The sequence below is a fragment of the Hetaerina americana genome, unplaced genomic scaffold (genome assembly GCF_022747635.1).
Source record: "Hetaerina americana unplaced genomic scaffold, ioHetAmer1.1.p SCAF_84, whole genome shotgun sequence".
NCBI classification, from domain to species: Eukaryota; Metazoa; Arthropoda; class Insecta; order Odonata; family Calopterygidae; genus Hetaerina; species Hetaerina americana.
This window is the reverse complement of record NW_027287472.1, coordinates 1,568,980-1,590,142: the sequence shown is the minus strand read 5'-3', so window position 1 is coordinate 1,590,142 and position 21,163 is coordinate 1,568,980. Positions and strand designations below refer to the sequence as shown.

The following is a 21,163-nucleotide window of genomic DNA, read 5'->3' as shown; positions in this document are numbered from 1 at the left end:
CCAAGTAGTGTATATTTTCAGCAGAAGAGGACTCTGTACAAAAAATTTGAAGGAAAAACAGAACGGTTTATGCTTCCCCTTTGGGGCTAATCGCACTACGCAAAAAAAAGCAATCTCACCTCTGTGATGTGCTGACAGATTACGTAGGTCAGCGCTTGTGACCCTATTTCCATCTTTTCCGGCCTCGGTAGCTTTAAAATTGGAACAATTTCACTTAGGTAAAGAAAAAGGCATTAGAGTTGATTCTAATCATGCTTATAGCCTACCTGTAACTTTAGCATATATCAGTTTTTCCAAGACGTAGGCTTCTCGGACTTCAAGAAGCATTCAAATCCACTCATCTTCATAGACCATTCCCGAAGACGAGCGAAACGTTGATGGTTTTTCATTGCTGCGAAACATTGCTAAAATATCGTGCTTTATTGCTGTTTTACTTATCATGGTATTCTCTCCGTCGAATGTAGAGAGTTTTGATTGATTTCTTAAGTAGTCTCTAGATATAAACGGCGTTCTGAATTATGGACTAAAATAGGCTTTCGCTAGAAGTAGTGGTAATTCATTAAGGGATAAAATCAACAGCTGAAGTCATCTGCGACATTAGGGATAATTTGGTTGGGGAAGGATATTTAGGGATTGGGTGAATGGTGGAGAGAAATCTGGCTTCGGCGTTAGCCTAATCTAAACGGAAGGGTATACAATTTCACCTCCCACCCTACAGCGTTCAAGATTGAAGTGCTATCCACAGAGTATCCCGGGAAGGGATCGGAATTATATTAAAAATGCTACCAGCGCGAGAATTCGAACCAGGAGTGAGAAGATAGTCCATTAACGACCGCACATACTCCTCCCCACTCGCTTGGGAATGCGGCTCTAATATCTTACTCTACCATTGGAGGAAAGCGAGTTATTAAGAGCATTTATGACATCGCTTCCAACTTATAAAAATCCGAGCATACCCTAACCGCAGACCCATTGCTGGTGCAAAGTTCATCTCAATCCAGAAACTCGTTCTTTTACTGCTTACAATTTACGCCGCTACGTGTCAGGATGTAAATAAAAGAAAATCTAATTTGAGTTTTCCCTCTTGTTTCACTATAGTTCGTATTAATAAACAATTGACCACCGTAATGCAAAACAATAAGAGACATTTAATAGCGCGGGTGCACAGAAATTGACAAATAGGCTTTTGCCCTTAGCCTGTTTCGTAGTAGTTAACATCGTGAAGTTCTTGAATCTATTCTTAAAAAACTGTTAGTTACATTTTAGTAGCTTCAGTGGAGGGTAATGATCAAAATATATCGAGTGTCATGCGCTGTAGTTGCTGTTGCCGAATTTGCTTGCTGGTTGTTTTTGTAGATCGGTAAACTTCTTACTTCCATTTGTGTGTAATCATCACATCCTGCAACGGCATAGAGTAAGTTGGAATGATTTTATTGTTGAAAATTGAGACACTCATAATGAATGGAACGCGCATTTATCTTCATTATTTCAATTTTAATACAGACATAGGTTAAGTGTGTTTTTGTCACGGGCTATGTATTCTGTTGTAGCAAGTTTTAGTCGAAACAGTTAATGGCCAGTTCTGAGAAATCGCGTTACAGTTTAATAATAATTTTACCAATTTATTTATTTTCTACTGTGTCAAAAGCAAAATATTCAACTATTTGTGGTCACTAACATATTGAAATCAAATTTTGTTTCGAGGAAAGGAAAAAGATTAATTTTTAGCCTTTCCGATCACGATATTTTTTAAGTTATAGGGAGATGCTAAATCTGTTTGACATGCTCTGTTTTAGTTTATCGGCAATATATTTAATCGTAAATTATTTTGCTTGAGACTCTTACCTTTGTTTCATCAGGCAGTGGTATATTATGAATGTTTACTTATTTGTTGTACTTTTATACCATGGCGTATATGTGCTCGATTACCTGCTCTTGAAAGAGTGAAGATTTTTTATCTAAGGAAATTGAAATATTATCAGTATATTATACTCCGTTCCATTGTCGTTGCCATTTGCTAACCGGGTTTAAGATTCGTCTATTAGTCTTTATGACTCGCAAATTTGATTTTGTCTGCAGATGATCATCAACGTTCGAATAGAAAGTTCCTTGCCAAACAACGTCTGTAATATTCATAAAATTTTTTGCATAAACATAAACACAGTGATCAACTCATAGGTAGGTTTGGTAGGTGATGGATTTTACCCAGTAATACACGCCCAACGGCGTGTAAAATTCTCATTCCTGGAGAGCGGGCCAGTTCCTTTCCCTGTGCAGATTATGGTTTCCAAGGAAGATGTGGTACCCGAAAAATCACAGATTGCGTGGAGCTGTAGGTGCTCAGAGAAGCTTGCCCGGGAATCGAACCCGGACTCATCGTTCAGTAGTCCAGCGCTCCACCCCCGGACTATCGCGACCCACATTTTTTAATAAAATTATAATTTTTTGTAATCTTTCTGTTTAGGTAGGTTTCGGATTGACAAGCTGCCAAACGCATTAGGAAATTTTCTTCTCCATTTGCACTATGTTTCCCATTATAGTTGAAAAAATATTACTTAAATCTTAAGCTATTTTTTTGGTCATAAATGAAGCTATTGATTTAATGGAATATTATGTGCTGTATCTGTATTTTTTACAGTTACTTTTCGTTAAATTGTACCAAGCTTATGGAAGAATTAAACTACTATTAGAAGTTTATTTTATCTTTGCATCCCTGTATATTTCATGGTTTTAATGATAGCTACTGATGCTCTTCGGTGTGAAATTAGGTACTGTATTTTAGACCCCCCGTGATTCTTCTTGGGAGAGTAAATGTATTAGACTTTCGCTTCCATTGACACATTCAGCAGTTATTTCTATGGATTATATGAACAAAGATATATTTAAAACGTGTATTTGGTATTGTGTTTTAGGTTTTCATTTGATATTTATTTTAGATTTTTGTTTCATACTGTAATCTCAAGTTCAGATTCAAAGCACACTATAAAGTTGATAATTAAACGTCTCTTGGATGGAAATTATTTGAGGAACTTATGATTCTTGAATTATGTGAAGTTTATTTGTCATCATGCTAAACCATAGACCAAAAATTGTTTGGTTTATTGCTATATCATGTAGTCATAAAATGTCATCATGGGAGCATGGGGAGAACATCCTGTTCAATGGAAAGAACTATGTATCAATAAATTCTTGTTTCTCAGTATAATTAAAGACGTTTGTAATGACTTTGGAATCTTATGAACCCTACCACTACACAACACTGGGTGGTACGGTGACTGACATGATTGAAGGGAAGAAGAAAGGCTACAAGTCTGTAATTTACCTTTTGCTCTTTTGGAGTTTGTCATTAAAGTGTTGGCATTCATTAACATACAATGGCTTATTCAAGGGGACATGGTAGTCCGGTGGTTGGAGTGCTGGGCTTGGGTTCAAGTCTGGGTGGTACCTCTAGGCACCCTCAGCTTCACCCAAGCTGTGTGATTTGCCGGGTTTCAAATCTTCCATAAGGAAACCATAAGAAGCCCAGGGAAAGGATCTGGCCCCCCTCCCAGATGTGTTAATGTCACATGCCGTTGGGCTTAGTGCTAAATGTGCTCTATCTTCACCTATCAAACCAACCCTAGGGTTGATAACTGTGTGGTGGCATACTTAAATTTCCTTGTGCCTGCTTAATGGCAATTGCTTATGTTCCCTCATGGAACAACATGATCCGTAGTGAAGCAAAGTTTATTTCTGCTGAGGTTTACTCAAATTTTGGTAATAATTATATATATTATACTGTTGCTTTTGAAGAGATGCACCTTAATTCTTGCATGTATTTTGGATTATGTAAACAATGTACTGAAGTAATTGAAAAAATTATACATAAATCTCCATCCCAATAAGTCTTAGTAAGATATCCAAAAGAAGCAGCACAATGAAAATTACAATACCTATATTGCTGTAAGGTTAGAAATAATAACAATAGAGATTCATCAAAATCAGGCAACCAATGGTTAAAAAGTCATCGACACTCATATAACTGAATATCGTTTGCTTTCTATGTCTTAAGAATATTTTTTCATTGGCAATGATTTTGTTTTTGGTAACATGGTAAACAATTTTCATTTAACCAAGCATTAAAGTCTGCTTGAATATTGCCATGGCAGGTATAAGGAACACAGTGCTACCATTGTTTTTGGATTAACCATGGTGCATTTTAGCAATATTTAGCTTATTACTTCGAATGTAGGTTAATTTTAGAACTTCATAAAAATGAAAATCCTTCGCTGATAGCTGCTTAAGATTTTGGAATATAACAGATGAGAATTCATAGTGGTTAGATTTTCAGTTGCCCTTACTCTTCCCTTATTATACATAATCGTAATTACAACAGGTCTTTGGAAGTTACTGGGAATGCTACCTCAGCCAATTATACCATAATTTAATTTAGAGTGCCACAGGATAGTAATTATTATTTATTAGCAATAGTCTACAAAGTTAGGGGAAGTTTTATATGGATCTGGGCTTTACTCTCCATGTCTAAGACCTGCTTAAAACAACACTACCCTTTCATCCCCATATTACAATAACTTCTTTATTAGATCTGCATGCTTTCTATTTCCCTTAATGCCAGCCAAAATATCCATTCTTTTCCTCTCTCTATATTGTTTACCCAATATTCTTCCCTCTAGTACTGTCTTTAGCATCGTATTGCCTCTCTGTATCTCATGCATCCATTTTTGTTTATGTTTTAAAATTTATCCCAACAACTTTCTCTTTTCTGCTACTATACCTAGAACTCTGCTTGTTTTCTCTCTCATCCATCTTATTTTTCTATTCTTTCCCACAGCCGCCTTTGAAAAGTCACCACTTTATGCTCATTCTATTGGCCCGTTGACCAAGAGCTAAGAAAACAGAGTTAAGAAAGAGAGCACTTACTTCAAACAAAGTAGAACTTTGCTAGGCAATATTACAAATTATTGATGATCGATCAAAATGTTTTTCATATTTTAGCCCTTCATTAGGTATCACTCATGAGTATTTAAATTCAGAAACCTTTGCAATCTGCATAAAATAATAAAATCTTATTGAGAACAGTTTGGGTCATTGTATGCCAATTTCTGATTAAATGACCACTAATTGCACGTATTATAACACATTACTTTTTCACTTAACCATAATGTATTTAGCCCAAACCTTTTGCCACAGGGTTAAAGTCATTGTATAATGGATTTCACCTTGTCCTAGTTTGACCCTTGATAATTGAGTGCGATTTTGTCTTATACTCTGTTGTCCTTCCATTGCAATTATATAAATCATTGATGCAGACCAGCAACAAGATTGACCCAAAACAGATACCTATGTCACACTAGTATATACATATCCAAAATCAATGTACCTTACCTGCTCATATTATTCACTCTAGCCATGTGGTCAATAAAGAAATGAAATGTCTGAATTATAGATCAGCTGGTTCATTTTGTGTTTGTAGATTTTGTTTTTTGGGTTGAGTATGTGCCTTTGATATCATCTTTAACTTATTTAGACCACCTTTGTGCTTTTGTGAATTACAAGTCATAGATGACAAAAGAACAACAATGTACACTTCTGTAAGTTGGGCATATCCAGATCCTATTTCCATTTTAATCTTGATGACTGAAGGGAAAAGAGCCTTACATATTGGCCAAATGACATGGCAAGATTATGTAGAGGGGTTGTCAATGGCCAATGATTGATAATAATTGCCAATATAACATTGATGGCATCAACCTAATCTTGATCACTGAGGACACTTTCTTTTATCTTATGTTGGCCACCGCTAATGGGGCAAGGTTGCATAGTGTAAAGAGCATTTAGGGAATAGCCATTATTTGATTCTTAGTGAGTTTTGACATTTCCAGCTACACCCAAACTATGATTTTTTGGGTACCAGATCTTCATGGGAAATCATAGGCTGCAAAGAGAAAGGAAGTGGTCATATACCACGTGAATCTCCTCTTCCTTTATGAATTTGCACCTTGTATGAACCATATGGTACTATCCCCTCACACCAAAAGCTTTCATGGGATTTGCTTTGCTCTTTGAGGGTATCTTTTACCCTGGAATTCCAATGCACCACTTTTCGCTTGTTATCAGGTATCCCAGGGGATGAACCACCAGAATTCACAGCACCCCTACCCAGGTGGGACTTAAACCGAAATCCTTTGGATAAGCAGATGAACCTGTACCCACTTAATCAGGTGGTTAACAATTAAGTAATTTACAAAAGTTTGCCACAGTCCCATTAAGTAGTTTCTTAATCTATCATGCGAAAAATATTTTTGTATTCACAGAATGCATTAGGTGTACCATATAATGAGGCAGTGGATGCAAGGAAATTGTGGCATGTGTACGTTTTCACTCTCATTATTTTAAGAAAATTACCTCGCTAATCTTAATATAATGAGAAATATTTTTCATTTGCTGCATCTCGGAATCGCGATAAATTCTTTATTCAATAATTAAATAAGTAGTAGCGAAGATATCGTATTGCACCATTTTCCATCAGTGTACATCTTGGTGAGCATGTAAAGTGAGAAAATTACCTAAAGAAAAATTTTTCGCTTGTACTTGTCATACGTGTATAATAGATTCCCTGCGCCAGCTTCACTTATTTGTATAATTTTTATTCAAATTAGTATACTTTTTTAGGTCAATAGTTTATTTGGAGAAATCCTATTTCAGTCATATAGAAGATATCGTTCCATGCTGCATCCTAGTTAGTACTTCAATTGACATTGAATTAGATTATTATAAATGCCTGCTGAATCTAAGTACGTTACTGTCAGGTGTTATTAGTCCGAGCATATTGTACTTAATTATTACCCATTGTCATATTCCATATCGAAGTGTTTATAATATTCCAGAAATTCGCAGACCCTGTAGCTTTCTTTATGTATCAAAAATTATTATTTTTGGAATATAAGCGCGTGTAATATCATCACTCATTTGTTAACTTTAAAGAGCTTTGAATGCCATCTTACGACCACCTTAGAAGAAGTCGGCTCCGCTTGATTTTATTTATCCTTTACAAATACACGTCTAGTCAAAACATTATAATAGAATATTGATAGTCAAAGTCACCGCAATATTGTGATAACAGTTTTCTTGAAGTTTCAAACTTTCCTTTATTAAACAGAAGTCAATCAATACTTCAGCAAGGTTAGTAAATTAAAAAAAAACTTTGTCCTTGGAAATCGGAATAAATTATGTCATTATTCGTAAAGATAGTGTTTATGCATATCTTTGAATCAGAATTGACACTGTTGCCACTCATTGAAAGGTGCATCTCAACCGGTTTTTAAACTTGTACTTGTTTAGAATTAAATGTCATTTGTATATTTGCATTGGAGGAAATTAGTTTCTACGATTGAACTGGTGGAACTCCAAGTCTCTGCTATTGAATACGTGCTTAATTACAATTTTGGCAAAATCCTCAGAATCTTAGGTATCCCGATCATACCTGTTACCCTGGTAATCGGTAAATGTGTGATGTGAAGACATCAACAGTAATGGTATTCTTTAGGGAGTACTCGATCGGCTAGTATTGTATGTGCTCCTTTGAGTAATTAGATTTTTTTGTCTGACAGTAATTACGGCGGTTTAGTGCAGTTTTCAAAGATCGAAGAAGCTGATTAATCACCTTGTTTCGGCGATTCTTAATTATTTTGTCTTTCAGAGGAAAAGGTGAGCTACTCGTATGACACTTATGAAATACACAAATACGTATAAAGCTATGTTGTGAGTACAAAGACGACGATGCAGTTATGAATGTACTGTTGTAGTTCATTGGTAAATTTGCCAGAAATATCTACAGTCTCTCCCTTTCTGAAGACTTCTATAACACTCAATACATTATATGAATTTTGTTTATCAGAATTTCCTACTCACGTTACTCGTTACGCACTTGTTAAGTGTACCTTGTTAAATTTATTACACACACATGGAAGCTTCTTAGAATCACGAATCATGAGCAGGAAAGATTCCCGTAATTAAAAAAAATTCTTGTTCAGAATCAAAGTAAATACTGGTGGGTTAATGTTATTTGTTCAATGTGGTAATTGAAATTAATTTGTGGAAAATCTTTTTGTCTCTGGAATTATGTAGCGTTTTTCAGCGAATAACGTACACTGTGGACGCAAACACTGTTGGTTTAGAACATTCAATAAGTAACTGCCTACACTTTGCTTTAAAAAGGAACAGTCTTTACTTCTTTTTTTCCTAGAAATATGCCCTTTCTACCTCGTCCATTTTTTTCGTTAGTCATGTACTTAAAATATATTTATTTATATTTGCTCCAAGACGTTGTCAGCTCAGCCTTTATTATCTGCTATGATCAGTCACTTTTATCTTAACTTATCAAGTTTTTTTTAGGAATTTTAGTTATACTTGCCAGATAATGTCTATGTTTAAAAAAATATTCTAACAATATGAAGTGGTCAAATATTTTTAGATGTAGTTCTGAGAATGTAATTACAAAGTGATTACAGAATATTTACTTTCTTGTTCTAGATATTTTCCATTACTGCCGGTTGGGATCTTGTTCTTGTGTTCAAGTAGTATTACCAACTTACCTATCAACCGTTACAACCTCTCTCCCCCATTGGGATGCCAAGGAGTAAGCGGCAAAGAGTGGATCTTTCAAATCGATTGGATGATGATCCAGAAGAGGATGGAGATAGAACATATTCTAAGAGACTGAGGAACTCATCTAGGTAATCTCAGTTTCTAATGTTAATATAACCTTGGAAATTGTTCCAGACTTGCATGATGTTCAAATTTGCATTTAGTTCAACATGCACTGTAGGTAATGCTTCTTAACTGATGAAATATGCCAATGGATGATTACAAATTCTCTAGGGTACTCTTCTGTTATGCTGCCTGAAATAAAAAAATCACATATCTGCAATCAGGAGTTTACCAATGTAACTAATTGTAGTAGTGTATAATTTAAAGGACAAACCAAATGGGGTGTTTGTGTTATCTGATTCATCAGATAGATTATTAATCTGAAAGTTTATACCTTCTTACCTTACATAGATTTGTTTGAAAATCATCTTTATTTCTTTGACTTGGTTGGTTTGTTTGTTTTGAGGTTATAAATTTTCATTCTCTTTTGCATAAAGGCTGGTGGCAGATCCTTGGCAGTTCGTTGTACCTCACTGTCAGTGCTAACCCTATTATGATTATCCTTATACTTTGCTAGGATTCACACACAAATCTTGATCCTTTCCCTGCTAATTACTTAATTAGCTTAGACATGGGCAAGATTTGAATGAATTAGACGATGACTCAGGGACTCATTTGATTGTATTGGAAATTGCTGCAACAAAATTTGATGTCTCATGCATTTTTTGAAAGTCTTTGCTTTGAAAATATTTGCCTATTTGTTATTCAGATTTTATATACTGTGTTAATAACTTATCTTAATATGCCCATTAAAGAAATGGCTGGGATTCATTCTAATTGTAGGCAACACTTATATATCCTTATTATTTAGGGATAATCTCATTTCAAAGCCTACTTTTAACGAAAGGTGCTAAGGGGTCTGCAGTTTAATGTCCCATCCAACAGACGGTGTATTCACTCACATACAAGTGCTCTCTACAAAGCACCTCAAGTATACCACTGGATAATATCCTCCATTACCAGGATTCAAACCCAGGCCCTATGGCTTGGAAGCCAGTACATTAGTCACCACACCATCCCCTGTACATTTCCTATAAGTTCTCAAACACAAAAATTTTTAATTTACGTTAAGTTCTCATTAATGGTAAAGCCCACAATTGCATACATCATTCATATTCTTCTACATTGGAGTTTTATAACTGTATTTATCTGCCAATTTCCTTTTAATTCAGGAATATCATTAGATATTAAAATCTATAATAATTTTTTTGCTGTTTTCTAACTGTTAATCTAAATATTTAATTTTTAAACTGTAATTTATTGTTTGTTGAATTTTATTTTGTATTGTCTCCTCTTTTAACATAGTTCAATTTTGGTGATATCAGTATGTAACTGTGGGTCCATTTCTCATTCTGAGTAATAACCAGGAAACAAATCCAAATTTTATGAAAAACAGAAATTTTCGTGTGCTTTGATTGAAAGAGCATGTTATCGTGGAATGATTTGCTGATGAGTTTATTTAATCCATTCTATTCTACCAAATGAAAGAGAAGGACAGGGAAAATAAAGCGAGGAAAGGATTTTGTTTGGCTCACCTCTTGATGGTGTGCCTAGTAAAAATTCACATTCCTATATTGGATTGAAGCCGTAATAATCATTTTGTAATATCATTTTAAGATTACATTCAATATTTGGCCATGAAATCATAATTAAACAACTTTTGTTGCCTCTTAATTGGATATTATCTTGAAATCCAGAATCAGTTATGGCAATGTTTTTCAGTTATGAGAATGTATTTGTGCCTTCTATAATTTTTCTTTGGATACTAATCCTGGACACTTGTTTCTGTTCTGATCCTGTGTCTTTTGTGACTCTTTAATGACTCTCAAAGCAAGGCAAAAGTTTAGGATTAATGCAAATGGTGAACTATAAATGTTTTTCAGTTATCCAGGTAATTAAAGATAGGCATAAGAAAGAATATCTGTTTGGCGCATGAAAATTTATCAGAAATTATAAAAATGGTTCCCTGTCATTAATTGTGATTTAACCTGCACAGACGCACATCTGCAAATAAGGGCCCACCTGAGGATCAGTCATCTGGTTCGTCAGCTCCTGCCGTCCTTACTGTGGGAGGAAATAACCACCATAATCAGACCCATCACCATTATCATCCAGCACATTCGTACCATGCCAGCGGAGGTAGCAGTTTCAGCCATAAGCGATGCATTGCATGGTTTAGGGAGTATACAACTCCTGATGAACCTGATACCCTTGGTAAGGAACAAAAAAAGTTGATCCTTGTATGCTATGCAGGGAAAAAATATGCAGTATTGCTTTGTTTGTAATGACAACTTCTTATATTAGTTGTGTACAAAGTAACACATTTAATGTTCATGAGGTGCTTTGCTAATGTTAAGAGTAAATGTTGGATTTATGGCATTATAGTAATGGTAAAGTAAATGGTCTGATAGCTTACCCTGAATGATTCACTGTATTTTAAAATTAATATTATATGATTATTGATTGCATTTGTTGCAATTGCATTAAATAACTTTTTAAAAGTTTCAATAATTAATTTATTAAATGTAAACTTTTAGCATAAAATGAGCATGCAGCAAGTTAATGTTCATTTAATTAAAATTATTCAATGGCTTGCATATGAATTCACTTTCACACATGGCATAATTTATAAAAACTAAAAAAAACCACAGTAATCAACCCGAGGGTCATTTGGATAGATGAGGGGAGGCTTACCTAGTGCTAAGCCCAATAGCATGTGAAATTCACACATCAGGGAATAGGGGCCAGTTCCATTCCTTTTGCTGCATATGGTTTCCTGGGAAACTCTTGATGCCCAAAAATCGCACAGCTTGGGTAAAGCTGAGGGTATCCTGAGAGGCATATTTGGGAATTGAACCCAAATCAAACCTATGGTCAGTAGTCCAAAGCTATATCCACTGGAATATCATGTCCCCATAATTTATTCGAGTCAATATGTTAATAATCCAAGTATAGGTTGATGCATTTGTTTCTCAATATTCGATACCATGTGTGGTGATACTGAATTTGCACTGCTTCTCAATTTTTGTTTTGACAGTAACACCTCCCTTAAGCAAATTTTTTCACCTGCTCCTAATGAAGTTTATTGTTATGAGGTAACTTAGAGTCACATTCAGGGAGTATGTAGTTCTTTTCATATGAAGAGTTGCTATCTAAACAATGATAGAATGGTTTTCATGCCCTGGCAGCTCAATATTTTAATCTCTCCAACACCTCCATAAGTCGTGGGTACAGAGCTTGAATTTGATCACTCCAGAACTGCATCATGTATTGAGTTGTATTAGAATGTAACCCTTATATGCTCTTGTTTATTTTTTTGTAGGTCCTGAGGGCATGGAGAAATATTGTGAAGACATAGGAGTGGAGCCAGAAAATGTAGTGATGCTAGTTCTGGCTTGGAAAATGGGTGCCCATAATATGGGCTTTTTTACCTTACCAGAATGGCTGCGGGGTCTCACGGATCTTCAGTAAGAATTCCATTCAGTTCCTTCACAGATGCCTTAATATTTAATGTCACTTAATATCAACTAATTACTGACCTGTCACTTTTTGCTTATTGAAATTGATAGGTGTGACACGGTGCACAAGTTACAGGATAAGCTGGACTACCTCCGATCACTGCTCAATGATCAGACTCTATTCAAGAGCATTTACCGGTATGCCTATGACTTTGCAAGGGTAAGTGTTCAGGGATAAATTGTATCTTAGTGTAAATATGTTAGCATAATGTTGTTGCCTTACCTTCAATGCTATTTGCAGTCATGTTGCATTAAATTATAGTTTTGGTTACTCGTTTTATAAACTTTAAACTGAAAGGAGTGCAATTTCTACTCAAACCCATTTCCAGAAAAATTCCTCAAGTTCTATTTTATGTTATATGGTTTGGAATTTGAGAGTCATGAAATTGCAATGATGTTGACAGTTTGTTATGGCATTGCATATTGGATGTACTGAATAATATAAATGAAATTGTACATTGTAATTACTTTGATTTTGTGTATTGCTGCTAATGTTTATTGAAATTGGTAATAACAGAGATGTTTTTGTGGAGATGTACACCTTTGCTGTTCTCCTTTGGAGGGAGAAACTCAATGAATTCTTCTGAATCAGATTGAAGAAAACAACCAATGTATTCATTCCATTCGATGAGAACAGAAGACATGTTCTTGCTTGTGCTCCTTTAGAGACTCATAATTTTATCCCTCGTTTTTTTCGGCCATATTCACCCTGTGGATTTCTTAATCTAGCCCTTACTTTCCCTCTTTCAAGCTGATTAAATCTCTTCTTCTCCTTATTAATATATTTATGTCTGTTTGATGAGTTCTTCATTCAACTATTCACCGGCACATACAATTTATTATAATTTTTATTCATGGCCCACTATAATTCCTCACCCAGTGTATCTCTCTCTTTCCTATTATTTCTACCAATTAAACACTCATCAAGTACACCATCCACACAGTCATTTAGCCAATCTGTGGCTTTACTCTGACTTCTCCCTCCGAAATATGGCCATTTGTGGGCTTATGCACATTGCCGTTCAACTTATGAACTCTCTAACTGGCTGACACACACACACACACACACACAAACACACACGTACAGGTTGATGCCAATCTTTGAATAATATTAAAATTTATTTCTTAGTATATTAAAGTGATTTCACGCTGTAATTGCTAACATGAATGTTGAGCACTCTTATGTAATAATTCATGGAATCATGTGACCAAATTTAGAACCTGCTCTTATTTTGATTTCATAATCTTTTTGAAATTTTCCAAATAATACGGGAAGTTATCGTAATGTGCATTATCATTCAAATGAACTTGCTCAAGGTAATACCTTATGTAAAATGGCCATCAGATTCACACCCCACCGATGAAGGTTAAGATATAGGGAATAGGTAATTTTCAACGAGTCAGCTAAAACGTAAGCACGGCAAGAACTACACAAATTAAATTAAATTTGATTTGTCCATGTTTCCATGAAATTGCCTATTGGAATTTCAGGAAAGTGCGGTTGGTACATTTGTACAAGATGTTTCTCATTGAATTTGTTTTTCAGATTTTCTCATTTTTATTAGCTCATACTGCTTGTCGAAAACTGATTGAAAATGCTCATTAATCTTGGTCATGGCATTTTTAGCATTGCCTGAACGGTTTTTATTTTTACTTCTATATACGTAATAAGTAGAGTTATTTTAGTAACTAATGTTCTAAAAGGGTGTATACTCAAATTTTTCGAGTTCTTCAATGAATTGCATGGTTAGTTATTTATATTGTCAAGTTTAATTATAAATAATGTTCATTTTGCAAATTAGGACAAAGATCAACGTAGCATGGATCTTGAGACGGGCAAGGCCATGCTGCAACTCCTTCTGGGCAGGCGCTGGCCGCTATTGCCCTCATTCTGCTCCTTCCTTGAGCGTTCTTCCTACCGAGTTCTTAACAAGGATCAGTGGTGCAACATACTTGAATTTTCCCGTTCAGTCCTTCCTGATCTGTCAAATTATGATGTTGATGGAGCATGTAAGTAAAAATATTGGCTACAGTTTCACTCTTTTGCTTCATTAAGTGCTAGCTCATGCTGGTACTCAACGAAATTATTTATAGCTGTTCATGGAATATCTGTTAATCAGGGTAATTGTTCAATAATAGCCAGTTTTCAAATGCAGTGTGATAAAAAACATAAATACTGGAAATTACTGATAATTATTTGCTTAAAAATATTATTAGTGGTAATCATTAGTCAACAATTCAAAACACTCTTTAAATTTAAATTTTGAAGTTAGTTAATTCTATAGGCTGATATTATATTTTTTAAAATATTTCACCTGTTGTGTGCAGCATCAAAAAATTATTAGCTAATAGCCTTTCATTAAGAGTTTAGCTATACTTCTGCCATTTGACTCTAGTATTCTCTTTTTACGAATAACAATCTTTCTAGTTTCTAGAGATTTCTAATACTCATGACCATCTAGTGAGTTTGTGATGTAGTATGACATTATTAATGAGTAACATGTTTGCCTAATGTGTGATTATGTTTTTGCAAAATCTTGAAATAAATAATTTTTTGCTTAAATGTGAGCCAAAATTCTTAGCTCAAGCTAAGGGTACCTTTATCCTTCAAAAAGTAAATCTCTACAGATCGTTTACTCTTTGATTCTGCCTTCTAGTTAAAGAAAATTTGCCATTTCTGGGTTTCTCTCTACCCTTCTTCCATTTCCTAAACAGCCTACCTCTACCAAATTTCCCACACAACCTCACTGGTGTGAATGACCTTATCTGCTGGTCGCATTCCCAAATAACTACTACTCTTTGCTGTATTTCCTGGCCTATTAGACACAGCCTGATTTTTCTTGCCAGAATTAACAAAAAAATCATGAATCAGACAGAAAAGATCAAATTATTTTAATGTAAATGCAAAATGAAGAAAATTGAATTGTTTCATTACAAAATTAGGAGCTACACCCATCTCAATGTCTATTTATTGTAGAACCCCAGGAATTCATTATCAATGGGCCGAAAATCCTTTCAGCTGCCTTGTTTGCGTGTTTTTTGAACCTCAATTCACGAATTCAAGTTTAAATGCAATATTTTATGAGAATCTTTTTTCTTAAGATCCCATGAGGTTATTATTTTTTTTAACTTTTTATGTGATGCTTATTTTCTGTTATTATTTTGATGTTATCAAAATTTGTGGCAGTTGCAACCATTTTCTATGCCTTTGCAAATCTCTCAAACTAATTATGGTTGATTGCCTGTAGACTCCAAGTTTATCGGGAGAGATACAATGTATGTATGTATTAGCAAAGGGGCAACATCCCTGTTAGCCCAATGCTGTATCTAGTGTTATGACGGCACGACAAGTGAGAGGTAACCAAACACTACATCACATACATTTACGATTTATTTGGGAATTTTTTTAGGAAATACTTCTATGAAGTATTAAAACTGTTGTTGCTTAATACCAACTCAAAAGTGATATTTATGCAAATTTTATTAACGGCAACCACTTTCTATGCCTAATGCTGGAAAAATTTATAACTGTATGTATTGTTCCAGTGAATCGGCTTGCACTAATAGGCCAAAATTATACTTGTGTACCCTTGGTCCATAAGATGCAGGCTGAATTTAGAGCACATTTTGAAGTAAAAAAAGTGCATCTTAAGGGTAGAGAAATTCTTTAATAATGTTTTTGCCATTGTGACTATGCAATATTTAGAGTATCAAGACCCAATATACAATACTTGTTAGATGGCAGTTGAAATTCATGAAAGATTTCTTGAATCCTCGTTGAACTTAATTATTGGAAAAAACTGTGTTAGACCTACTTACTCAGGAAATTTCTCATTTTCTGTTAGTACCAAGGAGAGTATATGCTATCTGGTGAATTGCACATTGGTGTTACCATTCAGGTTCTGATTTGGGTTACAGACTGGCTACTCTTATGATTCTTTTAGACTGCATTTGTCATGTTTCATTTTTTTCATCACAATAATTCACCTTTAAAACTTATTGTCAGCCGAATGGCTTTTGAGTTGACATTCTATTGAAGTGCTTCAAAACAGACTTTTTTCTTTGGCTAAATTGGCATTGTCTCTTATGTTTTCAGGGCCTGTGATGTTAGATGAGTTTGTGGATTGGCTAAAGGGGTTGGAGGGAGGGGCAACGGGTGCGGGTGCCACCCCATCATCCTCACCCCGGGGCCCTTCTCTGACCTCCCTAATGCCCACCCCAATGGCTGCAAACCGCAGCTGAGTCTGCATTGTGAGGCAGGCTGCAGGGAACCTCAAAGAGAGATACAAGAACAGCAGGACCACATCCACGAGGAGAGAATGGCTCTTAAGTTGCCCAAGTGGAAGGCATGAGGAGGAGGAAGGAAGGGAGAGGGCAGTGCGTTGGAGTGGAAGTGTTTTATTCCCCTTTTTTTGTAGTTGGATCTTGCTATTTGAAAACCGTGGAATTGCTGGAGGACTAGAGACGTGATCGGTAGTGTCTCATTTTCGAATTTTTGTCGTTGGATTTGCATGATGTCATGAAACATATCTACTGAGAGTCAGGTATATAACAAGCTACCTTAAGATTCTAGGTTGATGAAGATGTTTACCTCGTAATTTTCATTTATGTATGCGGAGCCTAATTAGTACGTAATATCATTCAAAGGGTGATGGAAATAATCCTTTGCAATAAGCTATCGACGATTTCCCCCTCTAATAAAGGTAAATGCTGGTGTGTCAAGGAATATGAAAAGTTCATCATAATGACACTTCACGGATTAATGCATTCTCTTTGGATTTCTCATCAAAATAAGGAGGAAATTAACTTCTACTTAAAAGTTTGGAATAAAATACCACACGAGTTGAAGTTAGCAAAGGTGTTTCTACTCATCTCTTGCACTAACGATTTGTTTATATTTCAATTTATTACATTCAGGTATTACTGTCTTTTAAAATTTAATATCATTCTATTTGGAAATTCAATGTATTACATTGAGTAACCAGTTTTTCCATTGTATTTTGTTTTGATAAGTATTTTGAAAGCATTATTATCCTGCTACTCATTGTTATTTAAACAGTTTAATTTCTTATTTTTGTTTATTTGTTATTTTCTGTGTTTTGTATTACGAAAATACACAAAGAAAACACACTATGTAATGGATTGATAATTATTCTGGAAAATTTAAGTGCACACTATTCGCTGAGATTACTTGAAAGGGAAAAAATTGGATTTATTATTTGGGTAAATGCAAAGAAGTGGCTTACTTGAGCCGTTTTCTTGGCTACCTCAAATCAAAAATCATGAGGAAATAAAACTTGAGAATCAAAGAAGCTGAAGATATTTTAAAACCACTCATATGGAAAGAGAAGTATTGTTAGGATTGGAGTTGGATTTAAAGTGCCACAATTTATTATTTTTTATTAATGGTTTTTTTTAAAATGCCTCTAAGGTGGACTGGAGTATTTTTGAAATGAGTTGTGAGTTTATCAAGGCTGGAAGAATACAATGGCATTATTCTACAATTACCAATAATGTGAAAAAGCACACATGGAATGAAAGAGTGAATGACCTCGAATGATGTAAATGTGCTGGAAGCTATGAAATAAGGTCATAACCAAGCCATATAGTCTGGCGCCATGTTTAAAAAATAAAATTCCTAAGTGTTTGAAGAGTATGGTCCTGTGCAGCCTGTTACTATTTTTTAGTGTAGCATTTGTAAAAAAATATCTATGTTGGGGCTGTGTAATCAACTTATTCTGCAGGTTCGTGCAAATTAGATCCATTTGTGGTCGGGAAGGGTATCAAGAAATCTGTCAAAAGCAGTTTTCTTTGTGCATTCTTTTGCAAAATAGAAAATATTGCCTGCAGTCTGCATTTCAATTTCAGGATCATTTTGTGAGATTGAAATTTTATCATCTTCATGAATGCTCAAATGATTTTTATTTAAAATTGCTAAAACTTCACATTTCCATAGTTTGAGTAACCCTTTTTGCTACTTAGGTGGGTGTCTTTAATCCAGTGGTTTTATGAAACTCCAGTTTTGTTACAAGCCCAGTCTATATTTGGTGATCTTATTACCATCCCTCTTTCATTTGTATTCCTATTGGGATGAAATAATCACCGTTATGCTCGAGAGTGAATTGAAATTTCATCTGTCATTTTGATACATTAAAACTGTGCATGTTACACCACCAGTTATAGAACTTGTTACTGGCTTATGAAGAGAGAATCGCTTCAGTCATCATTGCATTCTGTTAAAGGTTTGGTACTATTATGTCAAATTAAATTATTTCCCAACCAATACTTGGGCATCAAACCCAAGAAAAACGAATGCGGTATTCGTACCGGTAAGACGTTGTAAGTGACTGACATTAAAGAATATCTGTGTACATTAATTGTTTTATTTATTTTTATACTGTGGTGTTAATGGAATAGTATCCTAATATTCCTAGGTCAAACCATATGATACTGAATGCCATAATTGCATGCAAAAATACAGAAAATTTTCTGGTACATAGTAAAATGTTTTCATGTTTTGGCATAGAAATATTTGGAATGCTATATTTAACACCAGTTGAGTGAGATTTGCCTGTGTATTCTTTTGAATATAATATAATTTAGGCTCACTTGGCAAAAATTTTGGCTTATTAACCTTAATCACAATCAACTCTCAAAGCAACCAGGAAATTCTTAAACATGTTGCAAGAGGTTGTGTATGAATTAACTTCATTGTTTCGGGCGTAATGATTTGAAATTGATGAGTATAAGTGTCATGTTTTCACCTTATTATGTCATCTCAGAATAACATTCTGAAACATCCATCTCAATATATATGAAGCATGAGCTGAAGGGGTGGAAGGCAGATCACTGCATCTAAGGAAGAATGGGTGGGGTAAACATAAAAAAAATTAAGGATGTTCATTGCTCTGAAAGATGACAGCAACAATAATGGTAGTGTCAATTTGTGGCTCATTAGAAAGTGTATTGGGCAATAAAAATGGATTGAATGGGTAACCAGTGGATCCTAAGATGGTTTGGGGACCCATACACATGGTTGAGGTCCATTGGCAGTTCTGGGGCATGAGGGAGTGAATAACTGTGGGGAAAGGAAGTTCATGGAAAGCTAATTTGATCAGTTTCACCTTAACATAGCACCAATTTCTGAAGAATACATCCCAATTTATAAGAAGCATAAGGAGAGGGGAAGCCGAAGGGGAGGGAAGGAACTGCTTAGGTAAGGTGGTTTGGCTGTGTTGATAGATGAAGGCTGCATGCCACCCCCCCAGAAGAGGGCAAAATGGAAGGGTGCATTTGGGAGTTGCTTGCAGGTCTTTCAAAAATATGATTGGGAGATATGACGGGTAGTAGTAGTTTTACGGGACCATAGCCAAGGTCATTTGCACCATTCGGGATGGATGGGAACAGAGGAAGGGTGGAGAGAAATCTGGCTACGCCATTAGGCTACGCATAAAGAAAGGTGCTAAGGGGTCCATAGTTTAACATTCCATCTGACAGTCTGCGTACTCACTCAAAGTGCTCTCCACAAAGCACTTCAAGTAGGGATTGTGATACCACTGAAAAATATCTGCCATCAATAAGATTCGAATCCTGGCTCTCTGGGTGGGAACCCTGCATGTTAGCCACTGCACCAGCCCTATCCCCAATATGACTGGGGAATCAATTTATCTTAGGATGATGTTTGGGATTCAGATACTTCATTCCAATAGAGTCCGGGGGAGAGTAGGGGGTGAATTATTTCGGGGAAAGAAGATTATGCACAGTGAAGAATAGAAAGTTTGGAATAATAGTTCATCAAAAGGAGAAAAGCTTGGCACTTCAGAAGCATTGGAAATTTCAATGGACTTTAATGTATCCCATAACCTTTTGCTAATGAGGTTAGAGCACTGGCTTGTAATTTCCTGCTAAGAGTATTTTCTAATAAATTTTTGTTGGACAAAGATGCAGAAAGCATTTTTTAAGCACCTTACATGTGCCTTTGAGTGCATCAGAACACTCTGCTTTGGTCTATATATGGCTTTTACACTTCAGATTTCATCTGTAGGGGTACTTTATTTTTCTTGTGGTACACATTTTCAAAAGTAACAGGGAAATGCTAAGAGTTTGAGGTTGGCAAGTTTATAGGAATGGTTACCAAGGGAAGGAAGTGAGTGCCATTTTAATATAAAAGTTCTTATTAGGAAGCAAGGAAAAAAGCTTTTATTACCAGATGCTTTCATTTTTTTTAATATGATTTTATCCACCATTAGAGGGTTTTAACTGTGGTTCTGGGTGATGGACATATGAGATCTGTCCAGGAAGTATATAGTCATGCAATATTTGGAGAAAAATAGTCAACCTAAAATAATGAGGACTTAGTCTACTTCGAAGTACTCCCCTTGGGGCCTGATACACTTATCCCAGCGTCTCTTCCACTTTTCAAAACATTTGGCAAAGTCCTTTTTTGGTATGGCCAGCAGGTGCCTGGTCACATTCTAATGTATCTCGTCTAAGTCAAGAATTTTGTGCTGCAGTGGCAAATGATGACCCAAATTTCCTAAAAAATGTCATAACTGGAGATGAGTCATGAGTCTACGGAAAATGACCTTAAAACTTAGGTCCAGTTTTCCCAACAGTAGGTTGATAGGATAAAAGAGAATACAACAAGGCAGCTAATGACCATTCTGAAAAAGGAGAAACGGCTTTGCCAATTGTGTTGAAAAAATGAAGAGATGCTAGGATAAGTTTGTGAGGTCTGAAGTGGAATACTTTGAAGTGGACTCAGGTGTAATTTTTCTAGGTAGACCATTTTTCTCAAAATAAAATATGGCTGGATGCCTTCTGGACAGACCTTGTATGTAATAGTGTTAAACTCCTTATTGTACAAGTAGTGAGAGTACTTGAAGTTATTAGTTAAGGCATTTTGACAAAATTAATGTGAATGAATGCTTGAGATA

At 35.4% G+C, this 21,163-nt stretch overlaps 1 protein-coding gene across 3 annotated transcripts; it reads left to right on the top strand.

Annotated features, from left to right (window-relative positions):
* Positions 1-1,180: 1,180 nt before the first annotated feature.
* Positions 1,181-18,604, top strand: SCCRO4 (DCN1-like protein SCCRO4). Of its 3 annotated transcripts, none has more exons than XM_071597278.1 (7): positions 1,181-1,414; positions 8,533-8,735; positions 10,706-10,923; positions 12,032-12,176; positions 12,279-12,387; positions 14,030-14,237; positions 16,324-18,604. In XM_071597278.1, exons 2-7 carry the CDS (start codon positions 8,629-8,631, stop codon positions 16,467-16,469), a joined length of 933 nt encoding a protein of 310 aa, XP_071453379.1. In that variant the 5' UTR covers positions 1,181-1,414; positions 8,533-8,628; the 3' UTR covers positions 16,470-18,604. The 3 variants fall into 3 exon arrangements, with proteins under 3 accessions (XP_071453379.1, XP_071453380.1, XP_071453381.1); XM_071597279.1 differs by lacking the exon at positions 1,181-1,414 and adding an exon at positions 7,032-7,182; XM_071597280.1 differs by lacking the exon at positions 1,181-1,414 and adding an exon at positions 7,626-7,707.
* Positions 18,605-21,163: the final 2,559 nt, after the last annotated feature.